The sequence below is a fragment of the Bombina bombina genome, chromosome 2 (assembly GCF_027579735.1).
Source record: "Bombina bombina isolate aBomBom1 chromosome 2, aBomBom1.pri, whole genome shotgun sequence".
In the NCBI taxonomy this organism is placed as follows: domain Eukaryota; kingdom Metazoa; phylum Chordata; class Amphibia; order Anura; family Bombinatoridae; genus Bombina; species Bombina bombina.
Window position 1 is genome coordinate 1,249,096,615 of NC_069500.1, and position 16,639 is coordinate 1,249,113,253.

General features: G+C 41.3%; 1 protein-coding gene across 1 annotated transcript in view; it reads right to left on the minus strand.

The window, feature by feature from the left end:
- The window catches only part of WDR19 (WD repeat domain 19), a 296,764-nt gene that overhangs the window by 258,421 nt on the left and 21,704 nt on the right, over positions 1-16,639 (minus strand). Inside the window, exons 7-8 of the mRNA XM_053704050.1 lie at positions 14,685-14,765; positions 10,415-10,527 (exon numbers count right to left, since the gene is read on the minus strand). Of these exons, the coding sequence (XP_053560025.1) occupies positions 10,415-10,527; positions 14,685-14,765 (194 nt within the window). The remainder of the gene's footprint in view (positions 1-10,414; positions 10,528-14,684; positions 14,766-16,639) is intronic.

Below are 16,639 nucleotides of genomic sequence, written 5' to 3' on the forward strand. Positions count from 1 at the left end.
TTGATCTTTGTACTCAACTCTAGAGAGTTTACCATTGTTTTTATACACACATATATATACATTTTACTCTGTGCATATTTATGACACTCATCTGTGATTTTTATTGTTTTTAACCTTATTGTGAAAACCATCATGGATCCATGAAATATTGGTTTATATTGTTTTATTTATATTGTATGTAATAAATTGATTCTATATCACTTCCCGTGTGTTGCAAATACCTGCCTCCGTTGGTTGGCGCCTGGGCATATCCATATTTCTAGGCATAACGTTAAATACCCCACTGCCTTTTTTTCATCAGGCCCTTGTAAGCCGAACGGGGTGGGTATACTAATACATCACAGAAAACCTTTCCAGCTCCAGAAATTAGAGAAAGACAAAGATGGCAGATATGTCATAGTGGTGGGACTATTACAGGGCAGGCAGGTAACACTCGCAAACATATACGCTCCTAACACAGCCCAGCGCGTCTTTTTCAGGAACTTATCGGGTAAATTGCTTGAGATAGCTAGGGGGGTGATATTTTTAGGCGGAGACTTTAATGCAATGCTTAACTCTAGATTAGATACCTCTAATTGAGTGCTCCTCACCATGTCTTAAAGCAAATCAACACGGTGCTCAAAGACAACATGCTACACGACATCTGGAGAACAATGCACCCCACAGATACAGACTATACCTACTACTCCAGCCCACATAAGAAATACTCTCATATTGACTTTTTTTTCCACAGACTCGCAGGGTATTGCATACATTACACGTAGTGACATCAGTGCTATTACCTGGTCGGACCACGCGCCGGTCACCTTTGAGATGAATTGGCCGGACACCCCAGCCACGTCGTACATATGGCGACAAGACGATACATTATTAGACGACCCACTAGTGCGAGAAGATATCACCTCCAGAAAAACAGAATACTTTAACTTAAACATGACTGAAGATTTGCCATTACCTACCATTTGGGAAGCACACAAGAGTGTTATTAGGGGGCATTTAATAAAACACAAGGCGCGACTAATGAGACGGCGTAGGGAAAAAACATAATTTATGCTTACCTGATAAATTTATTTCTCTTGTAGTGTATCCAGTCCACGGATCATCCATTACTTGTGGGATATATTCCCTTCCCAACAGGAAGTTGCAAGAGGATCACCCACAGCAGAGCTGCTATATAGCTCCTCCCCTCACATGTCATATCCAGTCATTCGACCGAAACAAGATGAGAAAGGAGAAACCATAGGGTGCAGTGGTGACTGTAGTTTAACTAAAAATTTAGACCTGCCTTAAAAGGACAGGGCGGGCCGTGGACTGGATACACTACAAGAGAAATAAATTTATCAGGTAAGCATAAATTATGTTTTCTCTTGTTAAGTGTATCCAGTCCACGGATCATCCATTACTTGTGGGATACCAATACCAAAGCTTAAGTACACGGATGATGGGAGGGACAAGGCAGGAACTTAAACGGAAGGAACCACTGCCTGTAGAACCTTTCTCCCAAAAACAGCCTCCAAAGAAGCAAAAGTGTCAAATTTGTAAAATTTTGAAAAAGTGTGAAGCGAAGACCAAGTCGCAGCCTTGCAAATCTGTTCAACAGAGGCCTCATTTTTAAAGGCCCAGGTGGAAGCCACAGCTCTAGTAGAATGAGCTGTAATCCTTTCAGGGGGCTGCTGTCCAGCAGTCTCATAGGCTAAGCGTATTATGCTTCGAAGCCAAAAGGAGAGAGAGGTTGCCGAAGCTTTTTGACCTCTCCTCTGTCCAGAGTAAACGACAAACAGGGCAGATGTTTGACGAAATTCTTTAGTTGCCTGTAAGTAGAACTTCAAGGCACGGACTACGTCCAGATTATGTAAAAGACGTTCCTTCTTTGAAGAAGGATTAGGGCACAATGACGGGACAACAATCTCTTGATTGATATTCCTGTTAGAAACCACCTTAGGTAAAAACCCAGGTTTAGTACGCAGAACTACCTTGTCTGAATGGAAAATCAGATAAGGAGAATCACAATGTAAGGCAGATAACTCAGAGACTCTTCGAGCCGAGGAAATAGCCATCAAAAACAGAACTTTCCAAGATAAAAGTTTAATATCAATGGAATGAAGGGGTTCAAACGGAACTCCTTGAATAACTTTAAGAACCAAGTTTAAGCTCCACGGAGGAGCAACAGTTTTAAACACAGGCTTAATCCTAGCCAAAGCCTGACAAAAAGCCTGGATGTCTGGAACCTCTGCCAGACGCTTGTGCAAAAGAATAGACAGAGCAGATATCTGTCCTTTTAACGAACTAGCTGATAAGCCTTTTTCCAAACCCTCTTGGAGAAAGGACAATATCCTAGGAATCCTAACCTTACTCCATGAGTAACTCTTGGATTCGCACCAATAAAGGTATTTACGCCATATCTTATGGTAGATTTTCCTGGTAACAGGCTTTCGTGCCTGTATTAAGGTATCAATAACTGACTCGGAGAAGCCACGCGTTGATAGAATCAAGCGTTCAATCTCCATGCAGTCAGTCTCAGAGAAATTAGATTTGGATGATTGAAAGGACCTTGTATTAGAAGGTCTTGCCTCAGAGGTAGAGTCCATGGTGGACAGGATGACATGTCCACTAGGTCTGCATACCAGGTCCTGCGTGGCCACGCAGGCGCTATCAGAATCACCGATGCTCTCTCCTGCTTGATCTTGGCGATCAGTCGAGGGAGCAGAGGAAACGGTGGAAACACATAAGCCAGGTTGAAGAACCAAGGAGCTGCTAGAGCATCTATCAGCGTCGCTCCCGGGTCCCTGGACCTGGATCCGTAACGAGGAAGCTTGGCGTTCTGGCAAGACGCCATGAGATCCAGTTCTGGTTTGCCCCAACGATGGACCAGTTGAGCAAATACCTCCGGATGGAGTTCCCACTCCCCCGGATGAAAAGTCTGACGACTTAGAAAATCCGCCTCCCAGTTCTCCACACCTGGGATGTGGATCGCTGACAATTGGCAAGAGTGAGACTCTGCCCAGCGAATTATCTTTGAGACTTCTAACATCGCTAGGGAACTCCTGGTTCCCCCTTGATGGTTGATGTAAGCCACAGTCGTGATATTGTCCGACTGAAATCTGATGAACCTCAGTGTTGCTAACTGAGGCCAAGCTAGAAGAGCATTGAATATTGCTCTTAACTCCAGAATATTTATTGGGAGGAGTTTCTCCTCCTGAGTCCACGATCCCTGAGCCTTCAGGGAGTTCCAGACTGCGCCCCAACGTAGAAGGCTGGCATCTGTTGTTACAATCGTCCAATCTGGCCTGCGAAAGGTCATACCCTTGGACAGATGGACCCGAGATAGCCACCAGAGAAGAGAATCTCTGGTCTCTTGATCCAGATTTAGTAGAGGGGACAAATCTGAGTAATCCCCATTCCACTGACCTAGCATGCATAATTGCAGCGGTCTGAGATGCAGGCGCGCAAATGGCACTATGTCCATTGCCGCTACCATTAAGCCGATTATTTCCATGCACTGAGCCACTGACGGGCGTGGAATGGAATGAAGGACACGGCAAGCATTTAGAAGTTTTGATAACCTGGACTCCGTCAGGTAAATTTTCATTTCTACAGAATCTATCAGAGTCCCTAGGAAGGAGACTTTTGTGAGTGGTGATAGAGAACTCTTTTCCACGTTCACCTTCCACCCATGCGACCTCAGAAATGACAGAACTATCTCTGTATGAGACTTGGCAATTTGAAAGCTTGACGCCTGTATCAGGATGTCGTCTAGATACGGAGCCACCGCTATGCCTCGCGGTCTTAGAACCGCCAGAAGTGAGCCCAGAACCTTTGTAAAGATTCTCGGGGCAGTAGCCAACCCGAAGGGAAGAGCTACAAATTGGTAATGCCTGTCTAGAAAGGCAAATCTTAGGAACCGATGATGATCTTTGTGAATCGGTATGTGAAGGTAGGCATCCTTCAAGTCCACTGTGGTCATGTACTGACCCTCTTGGACCATGGGTAGGATGGTCCGAATGGTTTCCATTTTGAATGATGGAACTCTGAGGAATTTGTTTAAGATCTTTAGATCTAAGATTGGTCTGAAGATTCCCTCTTTCTTGGGAACCACAAACAGATTTGAATAAAATCCCTGTCCTTGTTCCGTCCGCGGAACTGGGTGGATCACCCCCATTACTAGGAGGTTTTGTACACAGCTTAGGAATGCCTCTTTCTTTATCTGGTTTTCTGATAACCTTGAAAGATGAAATCTCCCTTGAGGAGGAGAAGCCTTGAAGTCGAGAAGATATCCCTGAGATATAATCTCCAATGCCCAGGGATCCTGGACATCTCTTGCCCACGCCTGGGCGAAGAGAGAAAGTCTGCCCCCCACTAGATCCGTTTCCGGGTAGGGGGCCGTTCCTTCATGCTGTCTTGGGGGCAGCAGCAGGTTTTCTGGCCTGCTTGCCCTTGTGCCAGGACTGGTTAGGTTTCCAGGCCTGTCTGGAATGAGCAACAGTTCCTTCCTGTTTTGGAGCGGAGGAAGTTGATGCTGCTCCTGCCTTGAAATTTCGAAAGGCACGAAAATTAGACTGTTTGGCCTTTGATTTGGCCCTGTCCTGAGGGAGGGTGTGACCCTTACCTCCAGTAATGTCAGCAATAATTTCTTTCAAGCCGGGCCCGAATAAGGTCTGCCCCTTGAAAGGAATATTAAGTAATTTAGATTTAGAAGTCACGTCCGCTGACCAGGATTTAAGCCATAGCGCCCTCTGCGCCTGGATGGCGAATCCGGAATTCTTAGCCGTTAGTTTAGTCAAATGTACAATGGCATCAGAAACAAATGAGTTAGCTAGCTTAAGTGATTTAAGCTTGTCCATAATTTTATCCAATGGAGCTGTGTGAATGGCCTCTTCCAGAGACTCAAACCAGAATGCCGCAGCAGCAGTGACAGGCGCAATGCATGCAAGAGGCTGCAGGATAAAACCTTGTTGAACAAACATTTTCTTAAGGTAACCTTCTAATTTTGTATCCATTGGATCCGAAAAAGCACAACTGTCCTCAACTGGGATAGTGGTACGCTTTGCTAAAGTAGAAACTGCTCCCTCCACCTTAGGGACCGTTTTCCATAAGTCCCGTGTAGTGGCGTCTATTGGGAACATTTTTCTAAATATAGGAGGAGGGGAAAAGGGCACACCAGGTCTATCCCACTCCTTGCTAATAATTTCTGTAAGCCTTTTAGGTATAGGAAAAACATCAGTACACACCGGCACCGCATAGTATCTATCCAGCCTACACAATTTCTCTGGAATTGCAACTGTGTTACAGTCGTTCAGAGCAGCTAAAACCTCCCCAAGCAAGACACGGAGGTTCTCAAGCTTAAATTTAAAATTAGAGATCTCTGAATCAGGTTTCCCCGGATCAGAGCCGTCACCCACAGAATCAAGCTCTCCGTCCTCATGTTCTGCAAACTGTGACGCAGTATCAGACATGGCTCTTACAGCACCTGCGCGCTCTGCATCTCTCCTAATCCCAGAGCTATCGCGCTTGCCTCTCAATTCTGGCAATCTAGATAATACTTCTGACAGGGTATTATTCATGATTGTAGCCATGTCCTGTAAAGTAATTGCTATGGGCGTCCCTGATGTACTTGGCGCCATATTAGCGTGCGCCCCCTGAGCGGGAGGCAAAGGTACTGACACGTGAGGAGTTAGTCGGCATAACTTCCCCCTCGTCGTCTGGTGATAATTCTTTTATAGATAAAGACTGATCTTTATTATTTAAAGTGAAATCAATACATTTAGTACACATATTCCTATGGGGCTCCACACTGGCTTTCAAACATAATGAACAAATAGATTCATCTATGTCAGACATGTTTAAACAGACTAGCAATAAGACTGGCAAGCTTGAAAAACACTTTACAACAAGTTTACAAGCAATATAAAAAACGCTACTGCGCCTTTAAGAAGCACAAAACCTGTCCCAAGTTGAAATAACAATGAACCAAAGCAGTTATACCAAATTTTCACAGTGTATGTATTAAGTTAGCAGAGCATTGCACCCACTTGCAAATGGATGATTAACCCCTCAATACCCAAAACGGACTAACAATAGAAAAAAACGTTTTTTCAAACAGTCACACACACTGCCACAGCTCTACTGTGACATTTTACCTCCCTCAATATGACTTTTGAAGCCTTTTGAGCCCTCTAGAGAAGTCCTGGATCATGCAGGGAGAAGCAGGAAGTCTGAGTCTGAATTTTTACTGAACAAAAAAAGCGCTAAAATAGGCCCCTCCCACTCATATTACAACAGTGGGAAGCCTCAGTTAACTGTTTCTATGCAGAAATTAAGCCAGCCATGTGGAAAAATTATGCCCCAATAAGGTTTATCACCAAATGTACGTTAAAAAACGATTAATCATGCCAGCAAATGTTTTAAAACACATTTTTTGAAGAGTATATATCTCTATTAATAAGCCTAATACCAGTCGCTTTCACTGCATTTAAGGCTTTACTTACATTACTTCGGTATCAGCAGCATTTCCTTAGAAAAATATTTTACTGCACATACCTCATTTGCAGGAAAACCTGCACGCCATTCCCTCTCTGAAGTTACCTCACTCCTCAGAATGTGTGAGAACAGCAAGTGGATCTTAGTTACTTCTGCTAAGATCATAGAAAATGCAGGCAGATTCTTCTTCCAAATACTGCCTGAGAAAAAACAGCACACTCCGGTGCCATTTAAAAATAACAAACTTTTGATTGAAGAAATAAACTAAGTATAAAACACGACAGTCCTCTCACGACCTCCATCTATGTTGAGGGTTGCAAGAGAATGACTGGATATGACATGTGAGGGGAGAAGCTATATAGCAGCTCTGCTGTGGGTGATCCTCTTGCAACTTCCTGTTGGGAAGGGAATATATCCCACAAGTAATGGATGATCCGTGGACTGGATACACTTAACAAGAGAAATATAATTCAGCTCTTGACAGCATCATGAAGTTAGAGGAACAGCATAAAAAAAATCCATTTAATTCAGAAACAGAAACAGCCCTTAACCAAGCTAGACTAGAGTTTAAGCGCCTCCTACAGTAGGAGAACCAACATAAAGCGCTTCTAATGCAGCAAAAATATTATGAGAGTGGGAATAAATCTGGGAAATTGCTTGCAAGAGCGCTGCATCGCTCACAGCTGAAAACCTTTGTATACGTGCTGAAGGATAGTAAAGGGAAAATTTACAAAGACAGCCACAAAATTGCGGACATATTTAGGTCATATTACAGTAATCTATATAATCTTGACACAACCTGTCCTGACGTATTTCCAGGGAGAGACACTAGAAGGCATAGGGTACAAGAGTACTTACACACCACTAAACTACAGAAATTAGATCAAGACGCAACTGACTTCCTTGAAACACCTCTGACACAAGAGGAAATACAGATAGCGTTGAAAGATTTTCCCAATGGGAAATGCCCTGGGCCAGATAGGCTGGGAGCAAAAATATTACAAAATCTTTTCGATCGGCTTGCTCCCCTATTTGCAGTATTTGCAGGATCTATTTAATCGGTTAGCAGACCTAGAGCACTTACCACCTTCCATGTTGACTGCTTATATCACAGTTATTCCAAAACCAGGGAAACCAGGGGACCTGACACAAAGTTACAGGCCAATATCGCTGTTAAATGTGGATGTTAAAATCTTGGCGAAGGTCCTAGCGAATAGAGTAAATACATTTCTTCCGGGCTTGATTTCAACAGATCAGGTGGGGTTTGTCCCTGGGAGGGAGGCGAGGGACAATACCCTGCTTTCACTATCTCAAATGGGACCAGGCAGGGGTGCCCACTATCGCTCCTGCTGTTCACCATTTCAATAGAGGCGTTGGCGAGCAATATCAGAGCCAACCACCTCATTAGGGGGATAGAGATGGGAGGTAGAGAAAACAAAATAGCAATGTATGCGGACGATCTCTTGTTTACTATTACAGAGATAGAAAGGACAATCCCGGCCTTGTTAGAGGAGTTTGGGAAGTATGGGGAGGCCTCTTATTTCCACCTAAATAACACAAAGTCAGAACTTTTGAATATCTCTCTGCCCTCCGCCACTCTGGCGTGGCTTAAAAAGCACAGTCCATTTGCGCTGAAAAATAAATATTTAACATACCTAGGTATTAGTCTGGCAGCCTCTGTCTCAGATATCTTCACTGCAAATTTTGTGAAGTTGAAAACTCAGATCTCAGCAGACCTCTCCTCCTGGAGACATAAATCGATCTCCTGGCTGGGAAGAATTCATGTTATTAAAATGAATGCTCTCCCGAGGTTGTTGTATCTGCTCCAGACTGTCCCAATCCCTTTGCCCCACCTGTTCGTTCCCTCACTACAGAGACTACTTGAAGAGTATGTGTGGCAAGGCATAAAACCTAGAGTAAACAAGAGAACCATGTATCTGCCTAGAGATGAGGGAGGACTAGGTTTGCCAAACCTTCTATTATACCGAAGAGCCATTTTACTTCAGAGAGTGGTGGAGTGGTGCCAGGGTAGCGACCAAAAAATCTGGATCTCTCTAGATAGGGGCACTTTGCATACCAGGAATCTGACGTCCCTTCTGTGGACACAGAAGCGGTATAGACATGTAGACCTCACACATTTCCCATTATTGGAAGAAATGCTCAATGAATGGGACAGGACACTACAGACTGACTCACATATTTCAACAGCCTATTCCCCATTGACACCTGTATACGATAACTCCGAGCTCTCATTTCAACTTAAAAAGACTTCTGCACAGACCTTACTACAAAACAATCATTTAAGCTGTTATACAACAAATGGGAGGGTGAAGACAAGAGAGGAGATTGAGAGGGAATTTCCTGATTTTCCTATCCCTTGGTTTGTCTACCTACAAATATGTCATTACAATACTACTCATAGACACAAACACCATCTACTGAGAAAGCTCACGTCATTTGAGCAACTTTGCACACAGAAATCGGCTTCCAGGCATTTGATCTCTTTGCTGTATAAACTTCTTCTTGTGCCTGGGGGATGCGCGCTCCCAAACTACACTAGAATGTGGCATAAGGAGTTAGGGATAGAATTCTCAATAGAGGAATGGCATGGGATGTTTCGAACCATCAAGACCGCGTCGGTCTCAGCGCACACACAGGAGACCCAATACAAACACATGAGCCGTTGGTATCTTACACCATCGCGTCTTTTTTCAGAAAAAATACTTCTTCAACATTTTTGCAAAAAACAAAAATTGTTCAATTAGAAAATGCTCAAATTAAAATATTTCAAGATTTTTCTTATGAAACTCTCAATAAAAGAAAAAAGCTTACTCCTATTTGCAGTAAAATGTTAAAAGAAGGTATTAGGGCTACAGGTATTTACCCTACTAAGCTGAAAGTCTCTGATGGTAACACAATATATTTTTTTTGATAATGCAACAGAAGCTGAACATTTTTTTAAGTCAAAAAGAGCACTCGGTTAACTGTTCTCTGTCTAGTCCCAATGGGGTCCAACTGGTTTTTGATTTTCTTTTTCTGTTTCCTTGGGGTTTTTTTGTTTTTGTTTGTTTTTCCCTCTCTCCCGCATATTCAATGGGAATAGAATCACACCTCAAACTTTTGTATATGACTTGGGATTGTCCTAAAATAAATCAACTTTGGTTAAAATTAGAATACTGAATTAATACGGCTTTAAAGATAACTCCTTTTACTTTTTCCAAGCGTAGAATAGTCCTTCTCACTCCTATAATATGGACATGCTTAATAATAAACTTATTAACTCTCTCATTTTGTCCATAAGAAGCCTCATCTTCCACAAGTAGAAAGATAAGGCAATACCTAAGTTTACAGAAATAATTAGCTTTATCAAAAAACAATGTATTATTGAACAGAGAGACACAGATACCAACTCAGAATCAAAAGTAAGGTCTTTTTTGGAAAATAGTCACTATCTAAGGAAAAACAAGACATTATATTTCCATTTAGAAACACAGATTTAGTTCTTCTTGGAATATGGTAGGATCTATAGAATGGGTTATTGAGGAAAGAGAGGGAAACCTAACCTTTTTTTTTATCTGATGTGTTAAAAATAAAGGAAAACTAGGTGCATACATTATTAGTCTTAAGTTAACTGCTAACACAGACACCAGGATGTTATGGATTGTATATGTCAACAATAACTCATGCCTGGTTATAATTTCCTGTGTTCCCCCTCCTTTCTTTATGTACCCTGACGATTCTTAAATAAAGGATAAAAAATAAAAATAAATTATAAAACATTTATTTTGAATGCAAATTGTTTGCCATGCAGTGCTTGATTCCTGATATATAATGTGCCTACAAACACAATTATTTTAATGTTCTGTAAAAATGAAAACCCCATTTGTATCCTGTTTCGGCACTGCTAATATCATTCCTGTCTTTACCGACTGCTTACCACTTGTGAGACACAATGGAGCCATAGCGCTGCTGGAACGCCAGCTCTATTGGGTTGTCCGGATCATTCAGGTTGAACAGAAACAAGGTTTTCTTCCCAACAACCACACTAATCTGGAAGAGAAACAAGATGGCAATTGTTGTAGCACATCTGAAATATACAAACATAGCCATGTGGGTAGTGAGATCTTTAAGTGGACCTATGTATCATTGAAGCTCAAATATGTTACATATACATTAATTATATATGAATGCACTGGGTGAGGTTGCAGTGAACAGGCAATTTAATATGAAATGTACTCAATTTCTTCCTTGAATATAAAGAAATTATCGAATGTTTTAATTTACCATGGTGAGTGGTAAAAGAATGTAGTAGCTATAGCTAGTTAGTGTTATGAAGGAGCATGGAGGTTTACTAGGCAATAACTCTAAACAGACGGGGCATATAAATCCCGTTTATTAAAGGTATTAGTAAAAATTTTGGACTATCCAAATTGAGACCTCAGTTTTTATTTTTTTATATGGTATGTAGACTAGAAGTGATCCAACCTTGTGATGGACAAATACACCATAAGTTATCAATTTAGAAAATATAAACAAGGAAGGGTTGGTTTTATGGGGGTAGAGGGAGGGGGGAAATAGAGTATATTCTCCACATTATCCTGAAAAGCGTTTGTAGCATAATATAAACTAGTAAGGTTAAGATAAACATGGATTGGCTTGTGTTTGGCCACTTATGGGCCAATTTAGCGGGGAGGGGGAGAAGGGGCGCAGCGGGCAAGAGCCGCTCAAAGTGGAGTGGGGAGGGGAATGGGGGGGCGGAGCCAAATAGGGCATGAGAGCAGGTATGGAAAGCCTTATTGGATGGATATAAGGGTGGACTTCACAGGGAGGGCTTGTTATTTACATGACTACTGGGATGGACATAGCTCCATCAAAGCGGAATAATTATCTAAATAAAGAATTATGCCCATATAAAGAGAAAGTTATGACAAACATACAATGAGCTTAGTTACATTGAGAGAATACGTTGAAAATGCTAGTTGGAAGGACTGGGTTCCAGGTCATTACAGGTTTAAGCTAAACAGTATGGGGGGGGGGGGGTATTATGAAGCTAATATAGACTAAATAATATGACCCCCGGTCTAAGCCTGGGTGTGGTAATAGGGATTGGAGTGGGAGGGCAGAGCCAACAAAAACAGAATAACTATTTCTTAACATGAACATAATCTTGTTTGATAAAACCTCTGCGCTCAAATAAAGGGAGCATAGAAACATAGTCGCACATTCTAAGATGAAAAGCAATATTAGGTTATTTTTAAATCAGCATAAAAAGTCTAGTGACTTTTAGCTAAGTTAGCTATGTAGATTGTTATACTGGAGAAAGTGGTATTTGTCACAAACATTAAATGGTAGAGACAAAATGTTTAGTAATTAACATAGTCGATAAGCTACTGTACAAATAGGCGCAACCAAGATATGAAAACATAAAGGGTCACTCATTTTACCAGCTTATGGCATTAATGTTAAGACCACTATGGGTAAGAAATGTAATCAGTATCTCCCCTCGGGGACGATTGTCTCCACTGGACACAAACGGAAGAGGGATAGTGGGTATGACCCACCCTGAAACACAGAGTGGGAAAGGGTGAGGGGAGATACCTTCTCTGTATTTACAATTTTTGTGAGGTGTTTAGTCATATAGAGCATGAAAATAGGGTCAGATCAAATAGAATAAAGGCATATTCAAAAATCTCTGAGAGAATATAGTGAAGATTTACCAGAAGTGCTAGCCTAACACATGCTTAAGTGTTGGGGATCAATCATATACCTGATGTGCAGAATTGGATCTAGTGAGTGTGGATCTATAAAAGAAACACTATGGGCAGATTTTGTGACAAGAACGTAACAGATGTTGTAGTCAACATATCTTATAAGACTACTGTTTACACAATGCTAGATAGCCCTCAATTATATATGGGGGTGATTTGAAATGGGGTCCATAAGGTAGGGCCTATGGCCTCTAATAATATTCTATTATAACTATGAATCAGATATATGCATCAGTTATAAGATATAAGCAAGTGTATGCAACAACTCCAGCATTAATAATGGTTATGCTAATATAGGAATAATACTGGCATAACTAGATAATTAAGATCCCTATTAAAAGTTCACATAAGATAGGCTGTACAATAAAATAAGAATGGTGTATAAGTGACTCCCAGTATTTTACACGTACCCATACCCACATAAGAACAAGTACAACAAAATAAATCAAGAAGGAGCTAGTAGCATTAACAGAACTGTGAACACAATTTTACACATATACTGAAACATGTTTAGATAAAGAATTTGCTAACGCTGCATTAGGAGCTGCAGTTTACCCTGCTCCGGATTTTAAAGAAACAAGCAAGTTCCTTGGATAGGAGAAGGGAAAAGTCACTAGTCCCATGTCTCTTATATCCGGGATTACAAGGACCCCATATAGGGAATAGTGTAGAAACCTTAGTGCACTAATACGGAGATCACTCCTTTGATAGAAACCCAGAATCTTACTTTAACGGCCTTGCCAGTGTTCATCAGCCGTATAGTGCAGATCTGAGAGCGAGCAAGAAGAGGGGCCTCCCGGATCAAAAGAGCTCCGCACCATGTGAGTGTAGCATGTGGAATCCAGCCTGCCGGACCTTGATGATAGCCGTACCTGGGTGTTCAATGCGGTTATGGTGTGATCCCACCCTAGGCCACCACTACACTGAGGCCAAAGTCCTAGCCCACTCCAGTCTCCCAGAGCGGTGATTGCAAAGTAAGTGTAACCGTTGTTGTTCCGCTGGGTCTCAGTGCCCCGTAAAGGCTTTTTAAGAATCACTCTCGCCATGTAGCTGGATGTGGCGCTGTAAACTTGCGGGATAGGCTCCCTCAGGATACTCGGCGCAGAGGGGGGGTGCAGTGGCCGGATTGACGGAGGGGGTTCTCTCTGCGCAATTACAAGTTTAGACTTGCGGTCTCTTGTGCCGACTTCATCCTCCAGATCTAGTTCACGGTTAGGTGGGGTAAAGCTTGCAAAAACACCAGGTATATCCTCACTAAGATCTATTCTAGCCTCTGATATCTGCATCACACATTGAGAGAGCTGAGCTGTATCGGAATGGAGGCCTGTATTGCCCAGTCTGTTCCCAATCGAGAGCGACGGTTGTGCCATAGCGGTCCTCAGACAGTCTGAGAGATCATCATATCCAGCTGATATTTGCATAGTGAGCTCCCGCAAAGCTGCGCAAATGGTTGAGGAGTTTTCTTTAGTATGGGTTGCCATTACTGCTGTAGGCCTCAGATGCCTAGGCGTTTCTCAAGACACGACGGCAGTATATAGTATAGTCCAGTAAGAAAAATAAAGGAAAGAGGTCCCCCGGTATTGTAGGGGTAAACCTATCTACTCAGGGACAATTTGAGATAAAATTACATGTATGTAGCTCCAGTTAATCATTATATTAAATGCTTTTCTTCAGGAGCTCTATAAAACACGTCCTCCATGCTTGGTTGATGGCTCCGCCCCCCTAAATAAAATACTTTTATTAATTGGAACAGAGACCTCACTCAATTTATTCAAACATTTGCCAGAGTCCTTGATGTAAGACTGGGATTGGACCAAAAATTGTCTTGTCTTAACAGCCTTCTTGGTGGCGCTATATTGACAACATATTTGGCATATGGGTTGGTGACATTGACAGCTTATTGACATTTGTGAATATCCTGAACAGTGTTACTTCTAAGATCAAATTTAATTTAACATACAGTAAAGCGAGGACTGAGTTTTTAGATACTACAGTTAATAAGGAAAATGGCAAGTTGAAAGCAGACCTCTTTAGAAAAAGCACTGATAGGAATAATCTCCTATTGACTGAAAGCACCCATTCCCCCACTCTTAAAAGGTCACTCCCTATGAGCCAGTTGATGCGGGTACACTGTATTGTATCGGATAATTATATAGCAAAAATTAGACTCCAAGAGATCAGAGTCCTTTATAGATAGAGGATATGACAGAGAATGTATTAATTGTGAGATCAGGAATGTGTTAGCTATGTCTAAAGAACAATTAATATAACTAACCTAGAAAGGTGGTAAGAAAGATGGAACACAATTGTTTTTTGTTTCTAGATACAATAGTCTCAGTCCTCCTATGTAAATAAAAAATAAATAAATCGACAAACAATTTTAGTAAGTAAATTTAACAAACTTATGTAGGTCACGGATTATACATAAACTCCTCTTACCGTGCTCTCTCCTGGTGAGGCTCGCTCGTCTGTCTTCATTACAGAAAACTGGATATCACTGGGGTCCAATCTCACAGTGGTCTGCACAACAGAAATACATTTTAATGCTGACTGAAATAATTGTAATCCTTACAATTGTGAATCCCAATTGAAAAGCTTGAAAACATTATAAATATTGCAATAATCTATGTATCTTTAAAAGAACAGGAAACACTGTGAGATTTTTATATACAATGTTTAGTTATGTCTAATAAAACAGCTTTGCAATATATTTTCACTATTTGTTTTTCTCCTTTATGTAATTTAGCTCTGAAAATTGAGGAATTTCTATATCTAAAGAACTTGAAATGCAAGGCTAACCTTGCTACATAACATTTATTTATTTATTTATAAAATATTTTACCAGGAAGGATACATTGAGATTTCTCTCATTTTCAAGTATGTCCTGGGTCCACAAAACATTGCATTGATACAATAGGGTACAATAAAATTCAAAAACATTAATAATACACAATAGATGCAAAAATTTTACATAGAACAGGTAAGAAATATATAATCAACCATGACAGGTGCATTCCGTTTTGAGATATGTAGAGAGGGATCTCTTAAAGGATATTAGGCTTGGGGAAGGTTTGAAAGTGTGCGGGAGGTCATTCCATAACTGTGGCACTCGGTAGGAAAAGGAGGATCGAGCTGCTTTCTTTTTGTATCATTTAAGGATGATGCCACCACAAATAAGTTTCAAAGTGAGAACAATCGTATACAGATAAAAAAAAAAAATGTATTATACCCTAAGTAAAGCTAATTACGTAGTCAGTTACACTTTGTTCTTTATTTTAACAAAATGCACAGACATACTCACACTAGACTTTAAAAACACTTAAAGTGACAGTTTAGTCAAAGTTAGTTAAACTTTCAGGATTCATGGCATGCAATTTTAAACAATTTTCCAATTTACTTTTATCAATAAAATTGCTTTCTTCTCTTGGTACTCTTTGTTGAAAGCTAAACCTAGGTAGGGTCATATGCTAAACTCTAAGCCCTTGAAGGCTGCCTTTTTTGACAGTTTTTAACAGATAGACAGTGCTAGTTCATGTATGCCATAAAGATAACATAGTGCTCACTGCGGTGCTTATTTATGAGTCAGCAATGATTGGCTAAAATCCAAGTCTGTCAAAAGATCTGAAATAAGGTTGCACTCTGCAGAGGCTTAGATACAAGGTGATCACAGAGGTAAACAGTATATTAATATAACCATGTTGGTTATACAAAACTGTTGAATGGGTAATAAAGGGATTATCTATCTTTTTAAACAATAACGATTCTGGAGAAGACTGTCCCTTTAAGTGACAGTAGTCAAGGCTAATTAAATACATGTAACAATATAAGTAGGTGTGATTGCATAGGTCTGCATTGCTAGAATTGGCCTATAACTTCCTATATTCTATCTGTAAATACCTTCAACATTATATTAATCAGTGGTGCCTTGTTATATACAAATTATGAAGGTAGCTTTGTTCCCTATGAGGACCAGGTATAGCAGTGTTCTCTCCAGGACCTATTTAACGAGCGCACAGTCCAACTAAAATTTAAGACAATGGGGCATATCTATCAAGCTCCATATGGAGCTTGATGTCCCGTGTTTCTGGCGAGCCTTCAGGCTCGCCAGAAACATCAGTCGCTGCTCCATAACCTGTCCACCTACTCTGCGGAGGCAGAGATCGCCACAATTCAACCCAATCGAGTACGATTGGGTTGATTGACACCCCCCTGCTGGCGGACAATTGACCGCGAATCTGCAGGGGGCGGCGTTGCGCCAGCAGCTCACAAGAGCTGCTGGTGCAATGCTGAATATGGAGAGCGTATTGCTCTCCGCATTCAGCGAGGTCTGTCGGACCTGATCCGCACTGTCAGATCAGGTCCGCCAGACCTTTGATAAATAGGCCTCAATATGA